We start from the raw sequence: 19,758 nt of genomic DNA on the forward strand, positions 1-19,758 counted from the left end.
CCTGTCCCCTGCCCAGGTGGACAGGTCCCAGTCCGTGTGCCCGAGCTTGGACGCCAACTCCTGGAGAAGGGTTGTCAGGAGAGAGGACTCCGGGGAGCAATTGGAAACCTTTTCCTTTTCCAGAGCTCTTGTAGCAGAAGAGTGGCCTGTTTCGTTTTGTGTTTTGGTTTTTTTTTTCCTATTCAGCCGATGGATATTTGAGATCCTAGGGACACTCGTGGAAAAAACACTCACAGCGGTGACTCCCGGGCAGAGGGAGGGTCTACCTCAGCTCTGAAGTGAACGCAACTCAGGTGGATGGTGCTTTGCTTCAAATCCGAGGCAAATCTGTCTTCTCTCCCACCCTAGTAGGGGGCAAGACCTAGAGCATCACATCAAGTTCATCGAAGTCCTGGGACCTCCCTGGCCCCTTAATGGACTCTGGATATTGCCCCATGACTAACACAAATGACCCTAAGAGAGTGATGGATTCCACACTGACTTCCAGTGCCGCCTCAGGGAACATCACCTTCTCGCAAGTCTTTGGGCAGCAGTGCCAGCTGATGGAAGCAGGTAGGAGAAGATGGGGGAAACTGGGCATGAGCACCCTAGGGGATGTCACCCCCAAGAGAGGCCTACATTTTCTTTCTCTTTTCCTTGATAAGGACTGGCTCCTTGGGGCATTTGAGAGTGATGGGGCTATATTTTCTGGGTCTGTTTAGAAACAGAAGAAGGGACTGGGCAGCAAAGGAGAGCTTTATTGGGCAAGTGGGCTGGCCTTTGTCCAGAAGGACCAATTCTGAAGACCTGGCTTTAGGGAGGAAAGTTACTGTTGATCCATAAGCAAGGTTGGAAATGAATCGGTCATATTTATTGGGTGCTTACTGTGTGTGTTTGGGAGAGTTCAGTATAACAGAGCTGGTAGACACGTTCTCTGCCCACAACAAGCTTATAGTCTAGAAGTTTTGGCTCAGTGGAAAGAGTCCGGGCTTTGGAGTCAGATGTCATGGGTTCAAATCCCGGGTCTGCCAATTGTCAGCTGTGACTTTGGGCAAGTCACTTCACTTCTCTGGGCCTCAGTTACCTCATCTGCAAAATGGGGATTAAGATTGTGAGTCCCTCGTGGGACAACCTGATCACCTTGTAACCTCCCCAGCGCTTAGAGCAATGCTTTGCACATAGTAAGCACTTAATAAATGCCATTATCAGCGCTTAGAATAGTGCTTTGCACATAGTAATTGCTTAATAAATGCCATTAAAAAAAATTCTCAAGAGCGTCTTGAGTGGTTTCAGGTAACAGACAGGATACAGTATGGGCAGACATACTCCCCCGACTTGGAGATCTTTTTCAGCTAGTAGACATTAGCAGTTGAGTTACAGTGATGGGGCTATATTTTCTGGGTATGTTTAGAAACAGAAGAAGGGAGTGGGCAGGAAAGGAGAGCTTTGTTGGGCAAGCGGGCTGGCCTTTGTCCAGAAGGACCAATTCTGAAGACCTGGCTTTGGGGAGGAAAGTTACTGTTGATCCATAAGCCAGGTTGGAAATGAATGAGTCATTTATTGGGTGCTAACTATGCGTGTTTGGGAGAGTTCATTGTAACAGAGCTGGTAGACACGTTCTCTGCCCACGACAAGCTTACAGAACCAGAACAACCTGGGTTCTAATCTCGGCTCCGACACTTTTCTTCTGTGTGACCTTGGGCAAGGCACTTCATTTTTCCATGCCTGTCACCTCATCTGTAAAATGGGGATTGACTGAGCCCCCTGTGGGACATGGATTTGGTCCAACTTGATTAGCTTGTATCTACCCCAGCAATTAGTACAGTGCCTTGAACTTAGTTAAGAGCCTAAGAAATAGTATAAAAAAGCTGGATTTCTATAGTTGGGGCACAGTGCTCCAGATACTGGGCTTTGGAGCCTGGTGGACAGAGCAAAGGCCTGAGTTTTAATCCTGGATCCACCACTCACATGATGTGTGACCTTGGGCAAGTCACTTAGCTTCTCTGTGCCTCCGTTTCTTCATCTGTAAAATGGGGATTAAATACCTGTTCTCCCTTCGCCTGGACTGTGAACATTTTGAAGGATAGGGACCAAGTCTGCTATGATTATCCTGAATCTAACCCAGCATTTAGCACAGTGCTTGCACATTGTAAGTGCCAACAACTATTAATATTATCTATTATAAGCATGGGAAACTGGTCAACTGCTGTATTGTTGAAGTTTCCCAAATTGCTATCAAGTTGTCTTTAAGCCCGTTCATTATTCTGATTTATCAACTAGTACTGTAACTCCTAAGTGCTTGAACATTTTTCCAACAGAGTAATTTGAGTCATTTGAGGGGAATATCCTTTAGGATAAGAGTTTCTTTTTAAGCTATGCTAGATTTCTGGATTAGGCAGTAGTGGTTCCTTGCCTGTGAGTTTCTGGTTGTAGTTTCTACTCCAAAGCATCTGTGGTTTTCTCTAAAACGTCTTCAGTACTTCCCTGGAAGTTTCTAACACAGAGTAGGGAAGGTGAAAGGGTATCTAGACAAATATGAGGCCCCTGGGCATATTTTTAAATGCTATTTAAGTGCTTACTATGTGCTAGGCACTGCAGTAGATACAAGATAATTGAGGTGGACACTGTCCCTGTCCCACATAGGGTTCACAGTCCTAATTCCCATTTTACAGTTGAGGTAACTAAGGCACAGAGAAGTTAAATGACTTGTCTGAGGTCATACAGCAGACGGGTGGCAGAGCCGGGTTTAGAACCCAGATCCTCTGACTCTCAGGACTGTGCTCTTTCCACTAGGCCACTCTGCTTCTGGGGGTGACTTTCTTTTGGTTTAAAAGGCAAAGTTGATTTTGCTGAATCAGTCAATTCTGGAGGTTTCATTCTTCAATCAATCAATCATATTTATTGAGCGCTTACTGTGTGCAGAGCACTGTACTAAGTGCTTGGGAAGTACAAGTCGGCAACACATAGAGACAGTCCCTACCCAACAGCGGGCTCACAGTCTAGAATGTTCTCTATGTTCTCTAAGGGGCCCAAATCAAGGATTATGAATCAGCTTTTTTCTCTTTATTTCATTGTAATGCAGAGCAAGTCTCTCTAGCTCGAGGAGAAAACTCACCAAAACCAGTTCATGAGATGTATATTATTTAGGGAGTTAAACGAAACTGTTCACATTGAAGTCTCTTAGTGGCTGGTGATGGGGGAGGAGGAAAGGGAAAATATGGTTATGGAAACATAGCTACTGATTCGTTTACAGTCAGCAGGTTTAGGTCTAGTTGGTAGCAAGAATTTAAGAAACATTCAGATATGGGGTTTGGTTTATCATCTGCAAATGTTCAGGCTGTTTCTCTTACTAATTCCCCACTGAAGTAAAAAATCACCCCAACAGAAGGCAGATTCATTCATTCACTCATATTTATTGCGTGCTTCCTGTGTGCAGAGAACTGTACTAAGTGCTTGGAAAGTACAAATTGGCAACAGATCTGAATGTAATGTGGATGCTGTAAGAGCAAAGCTTTTTAAAACAACCTCTTTAGCATCATTATCACTGTTTATTTCATTGTGATATTTTAAGCATGTACTATGGCAGATCACTTTTCTTTTCTGAGCCTCAGTTACCTCATCTGTAAAGTGGGGATTGAGCCTGTGAGCCCAATGTGGGACAGGGACTGTGTCTAACCCCTTTTGCTTGTATCTACCCCAATGCTTAGAACAGTCCCTGGCATATAGTAAGTGCTTAATAAATACGAACATTATTTTTATGTATAAAACACTGTCCTAAGCACTGATGAAAATACAATTTAATAAGGCCGAACACAGTCCCTGTCACTAATGGGGTTCACAGTCTAAGTAGAAAGGAGAAGAGGCATTGAATTCCCATTTTAATAATAATAATGGTATTTAAGGCTTTACTATGTGTCAAGCACTGTTCTATGCACTGGGGTAGATGGAAGGTAATCAGGTTTTTTATGACATTTATTAAGCGCTTACTATGTGCAAAGCACTGTTCTAAGCGCTGGGGAGGTTACAAGGTGATCAGGTTGTCCCACGGGGGGGTCACAGTCTTAATCCCCATTTTACAGATGAGGTAACTGAAGCATAGAGCAGTTAAGTGACTTGCCCAAAGTCACACAGCTGACAAGTGGCGGAGCCGGGATTTGAACCCATGACCTCTGACTCCAAAGCCCATGGCAGTTGTCCCACATGGGGCTCACTGAGGCACAGAGAAGTTAAGTGGCTTGCCCAAGGTCACCCAGCAGATGAGTGGCAGAGCGAGGATTAGAACCCACATCCATTTACTCCCAAGCCCGTGCTCTTTCCACTAAGCCAGGCTGCTAAAATTAAAGCCTCTTATTTCTAAGAGGATTGGGTGAGGCTTGTATTATATTGAGAAGGAAGAATAATATTGAGCTACTTTTGATGAGGAAACTGAGTCATAGAGAAGTTGTGTTTTGCCCAAGGTTACAGAGCAGGATGGTGGTTGCATCAGCATTAGAACCCAGGTCCTCTGACTCCTAGGCCTGGGCTCTTTCCACTAGATCACAGTGCTCCTGTGTTCTGAAGCATTCTGCAGTGGTGAAGTAGGTTGACTGGTATGGCAAAGTCTGGGGCTTCCTTAAATATCAGCTCAAGCACTCCCTAAAATCATAGCCTCTTATATCTAGGAGGACTGGGTGAGGCCTGTGTTGTATTGAGAAGGGAGAAGAATATTGAGCTACTTTTGATTCATTCAATCATATTAAGCGCTTACTGTGTGCAGAGCACTGTACTAAGTGCTTGAATAATGATGGTATTTAAGTGCTTACTATATGCCAAACACCGTTCTAAGCTCTGGGGTAGATACAAGGTAGTCAGGTTGTCCCACGTGGAGCTCACCGTCTTAATCCCCATTTTACAGATGAGGTAACTGAGGCACAGAGAACTGAAGTGACTTGCCTAAAGTCACACAGCTTACAAGTGGTGGAGGTGGGATGAATTTCACATACTGATAGACAGAAATGGCTATATGTCATAGAGGCAAGGTGACGACCTTGGCTTCACAGACTCCGTCCTCTCCTGGTTCTCCTCTTATCTCTCCGGTCGTTCATTCTCAGTGTCTTTTGCAGGCTCCTCCTCCCCCTCCCATCCCCTTACTGTGGGGGTTCCCCAAGGTTCAGTGCTTGGTCCCCTTCTGTTCTCGATCTACACTCACTCCCTTGGTGATCTCATTCGCTCCCACGGCTTATCTATCCCGGCTTATCCCATCTCTACGCTGATGACACCAAAATCTACATCTCTGCCCCTGCTCTCTCCCCCTCCCTCCAGGCTCGCATCCCCTCCTGCCTTCAGGACATCTCCATCTGGATGTCTGCCCGCCACCTAAAACTCAACATGTCCAAGACTGACCTCCATGTCTTCCCTCCCAAACCCTGCCCTCTCCCTGACTTTCCCATCACTGTTGATGGCACTACCATCCTTCCTGTCTCACAAGCCCACAACCTTGGTGTCATCCTCGACTCTGCTGTCTCATTCACCCCTCACATCCAAGCCATCACCAAAACCTGCCAGTCTCAGCTCCGCAACATTGCCAAGATCTGCCCTTTCCTCTCCATCCAAACCCACTACCCTGCTCGTTCAAGCTCTCATTCTATCCCGTCTGGACTACTGCATCAGCCTTCTCTCTGATCTCCCATCCTCGTGTCTCTCCCCACTTCAATCCATACTTCATGCTGCTGCCTGGATTGTCTTTGTCCAGAAACGCTCTGGGCATGTTACTCCCCTCCTCAAAAATCTCCAGTGGCTACCAATCAATCTGTGCATCAGGCAGAAACTCCTCACCCTCGGCTTCAAGGCTCTCCATCACCTCGTCCCCTCCTACCTCACCTCCCTTCTCTCCTTCTACAGCCCACCCCGCCCCCTCCACTCCTCTGCCGCTAATCTTCTCACCGTGCCTCGTTCTCACCTGTCCTGCCGTCGACCCCCGGCCCACGTCATCCCCCTGGCCTGGAATGCCCTCCTTCCGCACATCCGCCAAGCTAGCTCTCTTCCTCCCTTCAAGGCCCTACTGAGAGCTCACCTCCTCCAGGAGGCCTTCCCAGACTGAGCCCCCTCCTTCCTCTCCCCTTCGTCCCCCTCTCCATCCGCCTGTCTTACCTCCTTCCCTTCCCCACAGCACCTGTATATATGTATATATGTTTGTACATATTTATTACTCTATTTTACTTGTACATATCTATTCTATTTTATTTTGTTAATATGTTTGTTTTTGTTCTCTGTCTCCCCCTTCTAGACTGTGAGCCCACTGTTGGGTAGGGACTGTCTCTATATGCTGCCAACTTGTACTTCCCAAGCGCTTAGTACAGTGCTCTGCACACAGTAAGCACTCAATAAATACAATTGATTGATTATCAAATACCATCATTATTATTATTATTATTAATAGCAGTAGTAAAGGTACATTATTAAGCTCCCATTGGGTAAAATGCACTCTAATAATTTGGGAAAGTTCAACAGAAGAATGACTTGTTACCTGCCTACACTCTTACTGGGGAGAGTGATATAAACATATTTATAGATGGGGTAATTGTAATTGACTGTACAATTGATCATATGTGTTTGCGAGAGCGGGTATGCTGGGGAAGGTAAAATTAATATGTAAAACTTTCAGGTGGCTGATGGGATGTTGAAATGAACCATTATTATCAATTTTTTTTCCTCCCCACTGGTCTTCATCAGGACCTAAAAGCTCTGTTTCCTTTGTCTGACTCATCTTGTCTTCACCATGTGCTTGTGACATGACTAGCCCCATTTTACAAATGGGCACCCAGTGAGAAGCTTAAGAGACCTAGGTTTAGGAGCTCCAAGGCCCTCTGGGAAACCAGGCAGAGCATTGCTCACCCACGGCAGACGAAAAGCACCTTGAGAATAGATAGGGATTGGATGTTCTTCCTTTAAAAACTATTTACAGCTCCTTGCCCATGGTTCAGGAATTGTCCCTGGGGCCCACTCATTCCATCAGTGGTATTTGAGTGATTCCTGTCTGCTTGGGACACTACAATACAATTAGATGTGATCCTTGCCCTTTAAGAGTTTACGATCTGGTGTGGAAACAGGCATAAAACCTTATAACCTTCTGAAGTCAAACTTTTGACTCCCTTTTTCAAATTAATACTCTCATTTGGCGAGAGCGAGATGGAACGCTAGGGAGCCATCCAAGAGCAATGAAACTGATTGAATTATTTCCCAGAAGATACCCATTTCTCTCTGAAGCCTGAACAGAAGACTAGTGCAAAAAAGAGCCCAGTACAGAAAGCTCCATGGGCTTATAAACCTCACAGTCTCCCAGTGTAGGGGCTGAGGTACCCAAGCAGCCTGTGGGAATGTGATGCGATGGGGCTTGTGGCCATTGCCTCCAGAGTGCCAGACCTATAGTGGCCTACTGTTCCTTTGCTTCTCCTAATTCGGTAGAAATGGGAGCAGCAAAAGATGTGTTTTTTATTAGGTGCCTTGTAAATTATGTGCACTATTCTAAGTGTTTGGGATGATATGACGGAGCGCCAGGATGTGTTCCCTTCCCACAAGGAGCTCACATTCTGAGGCAGACAAAGAAGGTGGATCTGTCACTGGGTTATTTTTTTAAGGTATTTGTTAGGCCCTTACTATGTGCCAGGCACTGTACTAAGCACTGGGGTAGAATAAGCTAATCAGGTTGGGCACAGTCCATGTCCCATATGGGACTCACTGACTTAATCCCCATTTTACAGATAAGGTAGCTGAGGCACAGTGAAGTGACTTGCCTATGGTCACACAACAGCCAAGAGACAGAGATGGGATTAGATCCCAGGTCCTCTGAGTGGTTAAATGAGGATTGAGGGGTGTTTTCCCTCAGAGAATGCCTTTTTATTCGTGGGTAAGTCTGGCCCTTCCCAGGTGTTTTGACTGATCTCTGGACTAAATGCTTGGAATGTCAAATACAACCCAGAAAGTAGCCAACTTGCAGCAGAGAAGTTCCAGCTGAATTCTGTGGCTCTGGAACCCACAAGATAAGAAGTTGTTATATCTTTTTAAGAGGGGAACTGCTCTAGGTTCACTGGGGAAAGGGAACAGCAAACAATCAACCAATCAATTATATTTATCGAGCACATAGTATGTGCAGAGTACTGTACTATGTGCTTGGGAGTATACAATACACTGCTGTTGGTAGAAAAGTTCCCTGCCCACAGTGCTCTTACAGTCTAGAGCAGTATTTCAATAACCCTTGCAGGGTTTAAAACTGAGCGCTGGAAAACTTGACCAAAGGAGATTGGTTTGGGTTTGCAATGTTATCATATTCATTCTTGTCCACTTAGTCTGAGAAGGGGTAGGTATGGTTTGATGATAGGGACAGAAGGTAGATCTGGGAGCCGTTCACTCTGGGCTGTCCGAAAGGAGCGGTTTGGACAGATTGAAAATCCAATATGATGCCTTCTTCTTGGAGAAAGTGGAAAAGTAAATGCTCTAATGGTCATAAACAGCCAATCACAGAAGACTATATGTCTTTCCATCACCTCAAACTTAACATGTCCAAAACAGAGCTCCTTATCTTCCCACTCAAACCCTATCCTCCCTGTGAATTTCCCATCACTGTAGATGGCACCATTATCCTTCCTACTTCACAAGCCTGTAACCTTGGCATTAGCATTCATTCATTCAGTTCTGTTGAGCACTTACTGTGTGCAGAGCACTGTACTAAGTGCTTGGGAAGTACAAATCAGCAATATATAGAGATGGTCCTTGCCCAACAACAGGCTCACAGTCTAGAAGGAGGAGACAGACAACAAAACAAAACAAGTAGACAGGTGTCAATACCATAAGAATAAATAGAATTATAGCTATATACACATCATTAATAAAATAGAGTAATAAGTACAAATAAAATAGAGTGATAAATATGTACAAATATATACAAGTGCTGTGGGGATGGGAAGGAGGTAGGGCAGAGGGAGGGAGGGGGTGATGGGGGAGAGGAGGAGGAGGAGAGGAAAAAGGGGGACTCAGTCTGGGAAGGCCTCCAGGAGGAGGTGAGCTCTAAGTAAGGCTTTGAAGGGAGGAAGAGAGCTAGCTTGGCAGATGTGTGGAGGGAGGGCACTCCAGGCCAGAGGTAGGATGTGGGCCAGGGGTCAATGGCGGAAAACCTCCACACCATCACGAAGATCTGCCCTTTCCTCTCCATCCATACTGCTACCTTGCTGGTTCAATCTCTCATCCTATCCTGACTGGATTACTGTATCAGCCTCCTTTCTGATCTCCCATCCTCCTCCCCCACTTCAGTCTATACTTCACTCTGCTGCCCAGATTATCTTTGTTCAGAAAAGCTCTGGGCTTGTCACTCCTCTCCTCAAAAATCTCCAGTAATTGCCTGTCAACCTTTGAATTGAGCAAAAATCTTCTCACTTTCAGCTTCAAGGGTCTCCATCACCTCGCCCCCTCCTACCTCACCTCCCTTCTCTCCTTCTACAGCCCAGCCCATACACTCTGCTTCTCTGCCGCTAATCTCCTCATTGTGCCTAACCTTGATTCCTCTCTGTCTTTGAAACCACAGATTCAATCCATCACTAGATCCTTCACAACATCACTAAAACCAGCCTTTTTGTCTCCATGCAAACTGCTACCACGTTAATACAATCACTCATCCTATCCCGCCTGGAGTCCTGCATCAGCCTCTTTGCTGACCTCCCAGCCTCCTGTTTCTCCTGACTCCAGTCCATACTTCACTCTGCTGCCCAGATTTTTTTCTACAAAAACATTCAAGACACATCACCCCCACCTTCAAAAATCTCCAGTGGTTGCCTATCCACCTCCATATCAAACAAAAACTCCTCACCATTGGCTTTAAAGGACTCCGTCACCTTGCCCCCTCCAACTTCACCTTGCTTCTCTCCTCCTACAACCCAGCCCACAAACTTTGCTCTTTTATTGCTAACCTCAATGTGCCTCAATCTCCTGTCTAGCTGCTGACTTCTCCTTCGTCGGTGTCCTGCCTCTGGCCTGGAACACCCTCCCTCCTCAAATCTGACAGTTACTGTCCCCCGCTGCAAAGCCTTGTTGAAGGCACATCTCCAAGAGGTCTTTCCAGACTAACCCCCACTTTTCCTCATTTCTCACTCCCTTCTGCATCGCTCTGACTTACTCCCTTTGCCCTTCCCTTCTTCCAGCCCCACAGCACTTATGTATATATCTATAATTTTATTTTCTTTATTTATATTGATGTCTGTCTTCCCGGCTCTAGTCTGTCAGCTACTGTGGGCAGGGAATGTGACTGTTTGTTGTTGTAATGTATTCTCCCAAATACTTAGTACAGTGCTCTGCACACAGTAAGCGCTGAATGCGATTGAATGAATAAATGAAAGATCAAACCTCTAGGTAAGGAAAATTGAAAGAAAATCATTTTTAAAAGAACAACTTCTTCCTTACCCCCAAAGAAGCTGTTCAGAATCCCTCCTTTCCCTTTCAGCCTCTCCCTTTCTCCACTCTTTTTCTGCTCGCATTTCTTGTACCAGAATTATCAAGGAATCTTATCATGTTTCTTGGTCTCAAAGCCTAAATTTGCTCCAGAAGTTAAAAAATTTTGGGACCTTTTGTGTTGAAGAAAAACCACTGGTCCTTAATGTTGATGCTATTGAAAGAAGCTGAACTGTTTGCTTTCATTTCCTCTCAGTTTTTTCCTTTAGATAACCCCAAAGCAAATCCAACTATATCTCTCATGAGCAGCAATATGAAAAACCTACATAATTCTTCCTTTTAGATGCAATTCTGTTGAATAAAGCAGCATAGCCTAATGGAAAGAGCACAGGCCTGGGAATCAGGGCACCTGGGTTTTAATCCTGCCCCTGCTACTTGTCTGCTGAGCCCCCTCCTTCCTCTCCACTCCCCCTGGCCCTACCTCCTTCCCCTCCCCACAGCACCTGTATATATGTTTGTACAGATTTATTACTCTATTTTACTTGTACATATTTACTATTCTATTTATTTTGTTTTGTTAATATGTTTTGTTTTGTTGTCTGTCTCCCCCTTCTAGACTGTGAGCCTGCTGTTGGCTAGGGACCGTCTCTATATGTTGCCAACTTGTACTTCCCAAGCGCTTAGTACAGTGCTGTGCACACAGCGCTCAATAAATACGATTGAATGAATGAATGAATGCTATGTGACCTTGGACAAGTCACTTAATTTCCTTGTGCCTCAGTTTCCTCATCTTTAAAATGGGGATTAGGACTGTGAACCCCATGTGGGACATGGACTGTACCCAACCTGATTATCTTGTGTCTACTTCAGTGCTTAGTACAGTGCCTGGCACTTAAATCCCATTAAATCCCATTAAAAATCAAAGTATATTGTATTCCCTCTCTAGACTGTAAGCTTGCTGTGGGCACAGAATGTTTGTTATATTGTTGTGTTGTACTCTCCCAAGTGCTTAGTACGGTGTCCCTCACCCAGTAACTTCTCAATATAATCGACTGATCGATGTTGTATTCTCCCAAGTACTTAGTATAGTGCTCTGAACACAGTAAATGCTCAATAAATATGATTTATTGGTTGAAAATACTTTCCAGTCACCAAGTTCTATCAATGAAGCCATAGTCTGAAAATCAGAGATCTCGTGCCAATTTGTAGGTTGACTGGGTCTCTAGCCCTGGGATAAGGCACTTAAATATCTATTTCTCAGCTTCCTCCAATGACCACGGGGGATAAAGGTTCTTGGCCCAACTTTCCTCCCAAAGGTTGAAACATATTTTCCAGAGGTAAGGAATTAGACAATGAAGGAGCTCAAGTCATATTACTTTGTTATTTACGGGGTTTTCGGTTGGTTAGCCAAACCTACCTACCTGGAGGAACTCTGCAACTGCCATCTATCATCCCTCTCTGTTTTTGCCGTGGCCCCTTGGTTCCAAAACTCAGAAGAGCAAAGTTAAATAACCTCAGGCTAGTTCACAAACAGTCTCAGGAGAGAGAGGCTTCCCAGCCGGAGAGGTGCTGAGTAGATCTTGTAGTGCACTGTGGCCTAGTGAATAGGGCATAGGCCCGGGAGTCAGAAGGACCGGAGTTCTAATCCCTGTTCCACCACTTCGGCACTGTATATCCTTGGGTAAGTCACTTAACTTCTCTGTGCCTGTTACCTCATCTATAAAATGGGGATTAAGACTGGGAAGCCCATGTGGGACATGGACTGTCAAACCTGATTAGCTTGAATCCACCCTGGCACTTAGTACAGTGCCTGGCCCATAGTAAGCACTTAACAAATACCATAAAAAATACTTCTGCTCTTCATACAGATTTCTTTACACAGGGGATGAACTAAGTAAGCTCTCATGATCCTTCGCAGTCTTGTCAGCTAAACTGTAATTGCTGCCTTCTTCAATCTCTGGGGATGTTCTAAAGATCAGTGAACTACTCTGGGATTCTTCAAATTTCTCCATTGCTAATCCTATAGCACTCCATCCTGGTTTTATAATGATACCTACTGATTAAGCCATTGTAACAACCCTACAAATTTGTCTTAGTCCTTGTATTCTCCTTCACATCCTTTCCAATTTGCCCCTTTGTTCTCTCCCTCACCTTGTCTCTCTCCATCTATTTTTTCCTTACCCACATTCCCCTTCCTTCCCAACTATTCCAGGACTCTTCAGTGAATAATATTTACTGAGCACCTACTAAGTGAATAAAATCAGTAGACATGGCCCTTGCCCTTAAGGGGCTTAAAGTCTAGCAGGAAGCAATGGAGAATGAAGATATGTACATAAATGTCATAAGGTGGTGGGGTAAGAGTATCAGTTGATCATATTTGAGTGCTTACTGTGTGCAGTACACTGCACTAAGTTCTTGGGAGTGTACAGTATAACAAAGTTGGTAGACACATTCCTTGACCACAATGAGCTTATAGTCAAGGACTGTACTTAAGTACTTAGGAGCTTATATAGTATGAAAATGTTGAAGTTGTGATTGGGTGGAATATAAGGTGAATATATGATAAATTTGTTGTGGAAGCTATCCCAAAGAAGATATGAGCTTAGAAGGACTTTGAAGATATGGAACACAGTGCTCTTCCAGATGTGAAGGGAGTTCTGCTCAAGAGGGAGGGTGTAAGCCAGAGGTTGGGGGTGGGGGGAAAAAAGAGAATGAAGTGCAGTTAGTAGGTTGGCATGAGAAGAGTGGATAAATAAGAGGGAGAAAACTGAGTGCCTTGAAGTTGGTGATCAGGTGTTTCCATTTGATGGGTAGAGGTATGCAGAATATCATTTTAGAAAAATGATCTGGATATCAGAATGAAGTATGGACTGTTGAGGGGAGAGATTGGAAGCTGAGAGATCAGTGAGGAGGCTGATGCAGTTGTCAAGCAAGATTATGATGATGGTATTCAAGTGCTTACTATGTGTCAGACACTGTGCTAAGCACTGGTGTAGATACAAGAAAATCAGGTTGGACATAGTCCCTGGCCCACATAGGATTCACAGTCTGAAGGGGTGGGAGAAGAGGTATTGAATCCCCATTTTACAGATGAGCAACCTGAGGCACAGAGAAGTTAGTTGACTTGCCCAAGGTCACCCAGCAAGCATGTGGCAGAGCGGGGATTAGAATCCAGTTTCTTTGGGTCCCAGGCCTGTGCTTTTTCCACTAGGCCAAGGATATGACAAGTATCTAGACCAACATGGGGCAATTGGTATGGTGGTGATGGGGTGGATTCTGGAAATATATCATGGAAGAACTGACAGAATTTGCTGACAGACTAAATATGAGGGTTGAAAATGGAGTCAAGGCTAATGCCAAGGTTACAGGCTTTGAGAGCTGGGAGAGGATATTGATGTTATCAGTTGGTGGAGGAGAGGATTTTGAAGTATTGATGAGAATTTCAGTTTTGGACATACTTAAGCTAGAGATGCTGGCCAGACATCCTGGTAGAGATGTCCTGATAGAAGGAAGAAATGTAAGACTGCAGAGGAGGGGAGAGGTCCATGCTAGCAAGGTAGATTTGGGATTTATCTGCATGGAGGTGGTAGTTGAAATTAAGGGAACAGATGGGCTCCCTAGGGAGTAAATGTAGATTGAGAAGAGAATTTGTCTTCTAGCCTACCACCTTCTTTTTTCACCCTTCTCTTATTATTCCTCCCCTTCTTATTCCCAGATATCTTTGCCAGTACAATTATCTCCCTTTTGTGAAGTCATGGGGAACATTTTTGGGAAGTCAAGGAACTGTATGTTATGATGACAGATTGCATTTAATGTTGCCAGAAAGCCTATTCTTCTGTACTATGTATTTCAGAATCAGCAGTCTCTCAAGTGTCCAATTCAGGAAGTAGGCCGATGAAATTTAGAAGGACCCCTCAGGAGTTCTTAAGGCCAGTTTCCCAAGCCCCCTCTTCTCTCATTTATAAGAATGTTCTGCCTGGGATTTTCTAGAGCCTACATGGAAGGATAGTGCTTCTCCTTCAGTCCAAACCTCACCCTTTTTGCTTGTTTTAACCAGGTGATTGAGATTCCAGAAAAACACATAATGATAATGATAATTATGGTACTTGTTAAGGGCTTACTATGTTCCAAGCTCATGGGTAATCAAATTGGACACAGTCCCTGTCCCACTTGAGGTTACAGTCTGAGGGAAAGCAGGTATTGAATACCTCCTTTACAGGTGAGGAAACTGAGGAACAGAGAAGCGAAGTGGCCTGCCCGAGGTCACCCAGTAGGCAAGTGACAGAGATGGGATTAGAACTGAGGTATCTTGACTCCCAAGCCCAGGCTCTTACCTCAGGGCCACGATGCTTCTCTACCAGCAAGTACAATTGAGAACTTCTGTGGTGCTTAACACACCAGGTAATCAATCAATGACATTTCATGAGCACTTACTATGTGCAGAGTACTGTACTAAATGTTTGGGAAAGCGCATTCTCTAGTGGAAAGGGTGCAGGCCTGTGAGTTAGAGGACCTGGGTTCTAATCCCAGCTTTGCCAAATGCCTGCTATGTTTCCTTGGGCAAGTCACTTCTCTGCGCCTCAGCTTCCTCATCTGTAAAATGGGGATTCAATACCTATAGTTCTTCCTACTTAGGCTGAAAGCCCCATGTAGGATGGGAACTGAGTCCAACCTGATTAAGCCTGTATCACTTAACAAATACTGTAGTAACTTTACAGTAGTTGGTAGACATAGGCCTTGCCTCCCCACTAAGCACTTGAGAACATATGCTTTTGAAAATAGGGTTCTCTGCCTCCAAGGATCTTACAGTCTAATAGGGAAGACCCAATGGTGGAATTAAAAGTAAAATGATTGCATCCTAACCACTTTAGCCAAACAGAATGAAATTAGACTGCAGTGACAGAGCTGAATTTAGAATCCTCCATTAAAATGAATGATCTGCTTTCATCACCTGTAGTTTAATCACCCTGTTTTATTACCTTCTTTTTGCACAGTTTCAACTCGCCCTTTTTTTACTGCTCGCTTCAGAGATTGGTTATGTCATTCTCTGATTTACTAATACATTCATGCCACATTAACTTAATTGATACTGTCAATTGTCCTTTTTAGATGGATGATGATTCAACTTGATTGTTACCCTAGATTGTAAGTTTTCACTTTCCAGTTAACAAAAGACCTAGTCCTCGCCCTAGAGAAGCTTATTGAAGATCCACTGTTTTGTTCTGCCATTCATCAGGTGGACAAAGCATGGCTTCAAATTAATCAATGGTATTTGAGCACTTGTGCATAACACTGTACTAAGCACTTGGGAGAGTACAATACAACAGAATTGGTAGGCACATTCCCTGCCCAAAAGGAACTTACAGTCTAGAGGGGGAGAAAGGCATTAAATAAAATTATGGATATGTATTCAAATGCTGTGGGGGTATTGCATCAGCCTGCTTTCTGACCTCCCAACCTCCTGTCTCTCCCCACCTCAGTCCAGACTTCACTCTGCTGCCCGGATTATCTTTCTACAGAAACGTTTTGGGCCTGTCACCCCACTCCTCAAAAATCTCCAGTGGTTACCTATCAACCTCCATATCAGACAAAATCTCCTCACTGTTGGCTTCAAAGCTCTCCATTGCCTTACCCCTTCATACCTCACCTCCCTTTTCTCCTCCTACATCCCAGCCCACACACTCCGCTCCTCTGGTGCTAACCTTCTCACTGTCCCTTGTTCTTGCCTGTCCCGCTGTCGACCCCTGGCCCACGTCCTACCTCTGGCCTGGAACACCCTGCCTCCTCAAATCCACCAATCACTCCCTGCCCCCCAACCAAAGCCCTATTGAAGGCTTACCTCTGCCAAGAGGCCTTCCCAGACTAAGCCCCTGCCTTTCCTCTACTCCCCTTCCCTTCCACATCACCCCGACTCACTCCCTTTGCTCTACTCTCATCTTCTCACCCCACAACACTTGTGTATATGTGTACATATCTATAATTTTATTTATATTGATGTCTGTTTACTTGTTTTGATGTCTGTCTCCCCCCTTCTAGACTGTAAGCCTGGTGTGGGCAGAGATCATCTCTATTGCTGAATTGTACTTTCCTAGCACTTAGTACCGTGCTCTGCACACAGTTAGTGCTCAATAAATATGACTGAATGAATATCAAGTTCTTTAAGGGTGCAGATCCAAGTACATAGGCTATGCAGAAGGGAAAGGGAGTAGGGGTAATGAAGACTTTGGACAGAGAGCGTGTCTACCAACTGTATTATATTTTACTCTCCCAAGTGCTTAATACAGTGCTCTGTACACAGTAAGTGCTTAATAAATGTGATTGTTTGAAAAAGGGTGGCATAATCAATGAAAGTCTCCTGAAGGAGATGTAATTTTAATAAGGCTTTATGGTGAGGATTTATGTATATGTTGGGGCAGGTAGTTCCAGGACAGTGGGAGTACATGGGCAAGGAACCAGTGGTAAAGTGATTAGGTTGACGATAGGACACTGTGAGGCCTGGGTTGTAGTAGGAAATCAGTGAGGCAAGGAAGGAGATGACAAACTGAGTGCTTTAAACCGATGGAATTGGGTTTCTGTTTGGTTTGGAGGTGAATGGGAAACCACTGGAGGTTTTGAAGGAGTAGGGAAGTGAGGAATGAATCTCTCTCTCTCTCTCTCTCTCTCTCTCTCTCTCTCTCTCATGATCTAAGCAGCAGAGTGAAGAAAACTGGGGTGGGAGAGGCAGGAAGATCAGCAATGAGGCTTATGCAGTAGTAAAGGCAGGATATAAGTACTTGGATCAGCATAGTAGTTTGGATGGAGAGGAAAGGTTGGATTTTAGCAATTTTTTGAGGATAAATACTGACAGGAGTTGGCAACAGATTTGAGCATGTGGGTTGAATGAAAGAGATGAGGTGAAGAAAATGCTAAGGTGACAGGCTAGTGAGATGGACAGTAGTGGTGTCTAGAATGATGGGATAGTCAGAGGGAGGACAGGGTTTGGTGGGAAGATAAGAAGTTCTATTTTGGACATGTTAAATTTGAGGTGTCAATCGGGCATCCAAGTAGAGATGTTCTGATAGCAGGAGGAAATGCAAGGACTGCGGAGGAGGAGAGATCAGGGCTGGAGAGGTGGATTTGGGAATCGTCCATGTAGAGGTGGTAGTTGAAGGAGTAGGAACAAACGAGTTCTCCATCGTAGGAGACCCGAGTTCTAGGCCTAGCTCTGCATATAGGGAAATGGCTGCTGAGCCTCTGCTACCAACGGGGAAGGTTTCTGATTCATTCATTCAGTTGTATTTATTGAGGGCTTACTGTGTGCAGAGCACTGTTCTAAGTGCTTTAGAGAGTACAATACAACAGTAAACACATTCCCTGCCCACAATGCCTTACTGAGAGAACCACTGAGGGCCTTTGTAAAGGGCAGACCTGTTAAGAATCCTTAAAAGTACCTGGCTAATGTGGATAGTAAAGACCTCAGAGCCTCCCAGAGCAGTCATCAACCACTGTGTTGTCCACCTTGGCTGTAAATGTCCCTTCCCCATAAAATACCTTTGTAGCTGTGCGGCACCCTCCCTGCCTCTTCCTTCACTGTTTTCTCAACCTCAGGGAAGACACAACTAGTGAGAACATAATGAAAGAGGCACTGAGAAGACTACTATAAACAATTCCTTCAGGCAGGTTTACAGTTCTGAAGGCTTGGGACTCCTCCATTGTTTTTGACAGGAGAGTCCATCATCTTCATATGTGCAGAACATGACCATAGGCACCTAAGTATCCAAATTTACAAGGCACATTCCCTTATCTCAAAGAAATGTACAACCTAGGAGAGCAGACAAAAATTTAAATGTTAAGCATTTACTATGTGCCAAGTCCTGTACTCAGCCCTGGGGTATATAGAGAATAATTAGGTTGGACACAGACCCTGTGTCCAGGTAACTTACCATAGAATGCAAGGCATCTGTATCCACTAAGATGTCAATATTCACCCCACCACCAACCCCAGAGCACTGGTACACATATCCATATTTTCTATTGCTTCCCTATTTAATTAATTTTGTCTATCTCCCCACACTGGAATGTAAGCTATTTGTGGGCAAGAATAGTGTCTCCTAATTCTATTGTCCTCTCCCAGTTGCTTAGTACAAACCTCTGCACATGCTAAGTGCTCAAAAATATCAATTAATTGATTAACATAATAAAAACAAAATAACACGGTGGGTGTTACGTGCAGAAATGCTAGGGAGTCAATGGAGCCAGCTGGATCTCTTTCCAAAAATCTCATTTGACTTTGACCTCTCTTCTCCTTTGAAGGAGTGGGAAAAAGATGAAAGCAGGGAACTTTTCAGCCTGGAAATTGAAGGGAAAGAATGATGTTACTATGCATCCTCATAGCCTCTCACACTAAAAAGTGAATGGAAATTCTTCATTTTCCAGATATTTACTCCCCATTTTACAGATGAGGAAACTGAGGCACAGAGAAGTAAAGTCACTTGCCCAAGGTCCCAAACCAGGCAAGTGGCAGAGATGGGATTAGAATCCAAGTTCCCTGTCTCCCAGCCCCATGCTCTTTCCACTAGGCCAACCTGCTTCTCTAAAGATTAAAGAATAGGATATAGCTTTGAGTGATTTTCTGACTATCAGTATATGCCTACCTTGGAAGGAATCAGTTGGAATGCTTTGAACAGTTTCACAGACCTTGATGAATCAATCTGATATTTGGTGTGTGTAGAAGACTGTACTAAATACTTGGGAAAGTACAATATAGTAGAGTTGGTAGCTGTGATCCCTGTCTTCAAGGACCTTACTGTCTAGTGTGGAAGCAGATCTTAAAATAAAATATCTATAGGGGAAGTGGCAGAGCATAAGAATTTGTACATAAGTATGGTGAGGCTAGAGGTGGGGTAAGTATCAAAGTCCTTAAGGGGTAAAGACCCAAGTACATAGGTGATGAGGAAGGAAGGCACAAGTAAGGTGGGGAAATGTGAATTTAGTCAAGGCTTCTTTGAGGAGATATGGTTTTAGTAGGGCTTTGCAGGTAGTAATAATAATAATCATTATGGTATTTCTTAAGCACTTTACTATATGCCAAGCACTGAACTAAGCACTGGGGTAGATTCAATATAATCAGATCCCATATGGGCCTCACAGTTTAAGCAGGAGGTAGAACAGATTTTGAATCCCATTTGAACATGAAAGAACAGTGAGGCCCAGAGAGGTTAAGTGATTTGCCCAAGGTCATAGAGTAGGTATGTGTCAGAGCCAGAATTAGAACCCAGATCCTCTAACTCCCAGGACTATGCTCTTTCCACTAGGCCATGGTCCTTCCTGATGGGAAGAGTGGTGGTCTGTCAGTTATGAACTGGGAACAGTCTCCAGACCTGA

The 19,758-nt window shown here is 44.4% G+C and overlaps 1 protein-coding gene across 2 annotated transcripts in view; it reads left to right on the forward strand.

Moving 5' to 3' along the window:
* Nucleotides 1-357: 357 nt before the first annotated feature.
* The window catches only part of KAZN (kazrin, periplakin interacting protein), a 1,120,978-nt gene continuing 1,101,577 nt past the window's right edge, over nucleotides 358-19,758 (forward strand). Inside the window, exon 1 of one of the 2 annotated variants that reach the window (XM_038746129.1) lies at nucleotides 358-552. In XM_038746129.1, coding sequence (XP_038602057.1) covers nucleotides 414-552 — 139 coding nt within the window. In that variant the 5' untranslated portion in view covers nucleotides 358-413. The remainder of the gene's footprint in view (nucleotides 553-19,758) is intronic. The other variant, XR_005451048.1, reaches the window with a different exon arrangement.

The sequence above is a fragment of the Tachyglossus aculeatus genome, chromosome 5 (genome assembly GCF_015852505.1).
Source record: "Tachyglossus aculeatus isolate mTacAcu1 chromosome 5, mTacAcu1.pri, whole genome shotgun sequence".
NCBI classification, from domain to species: domain Eukaryota; kingdom Metazoa; phylum Chordata; class Mammalia; order Monotremata; family Tachyglossidae; genus Tachyglossus; species Tachyglossus aculeatus.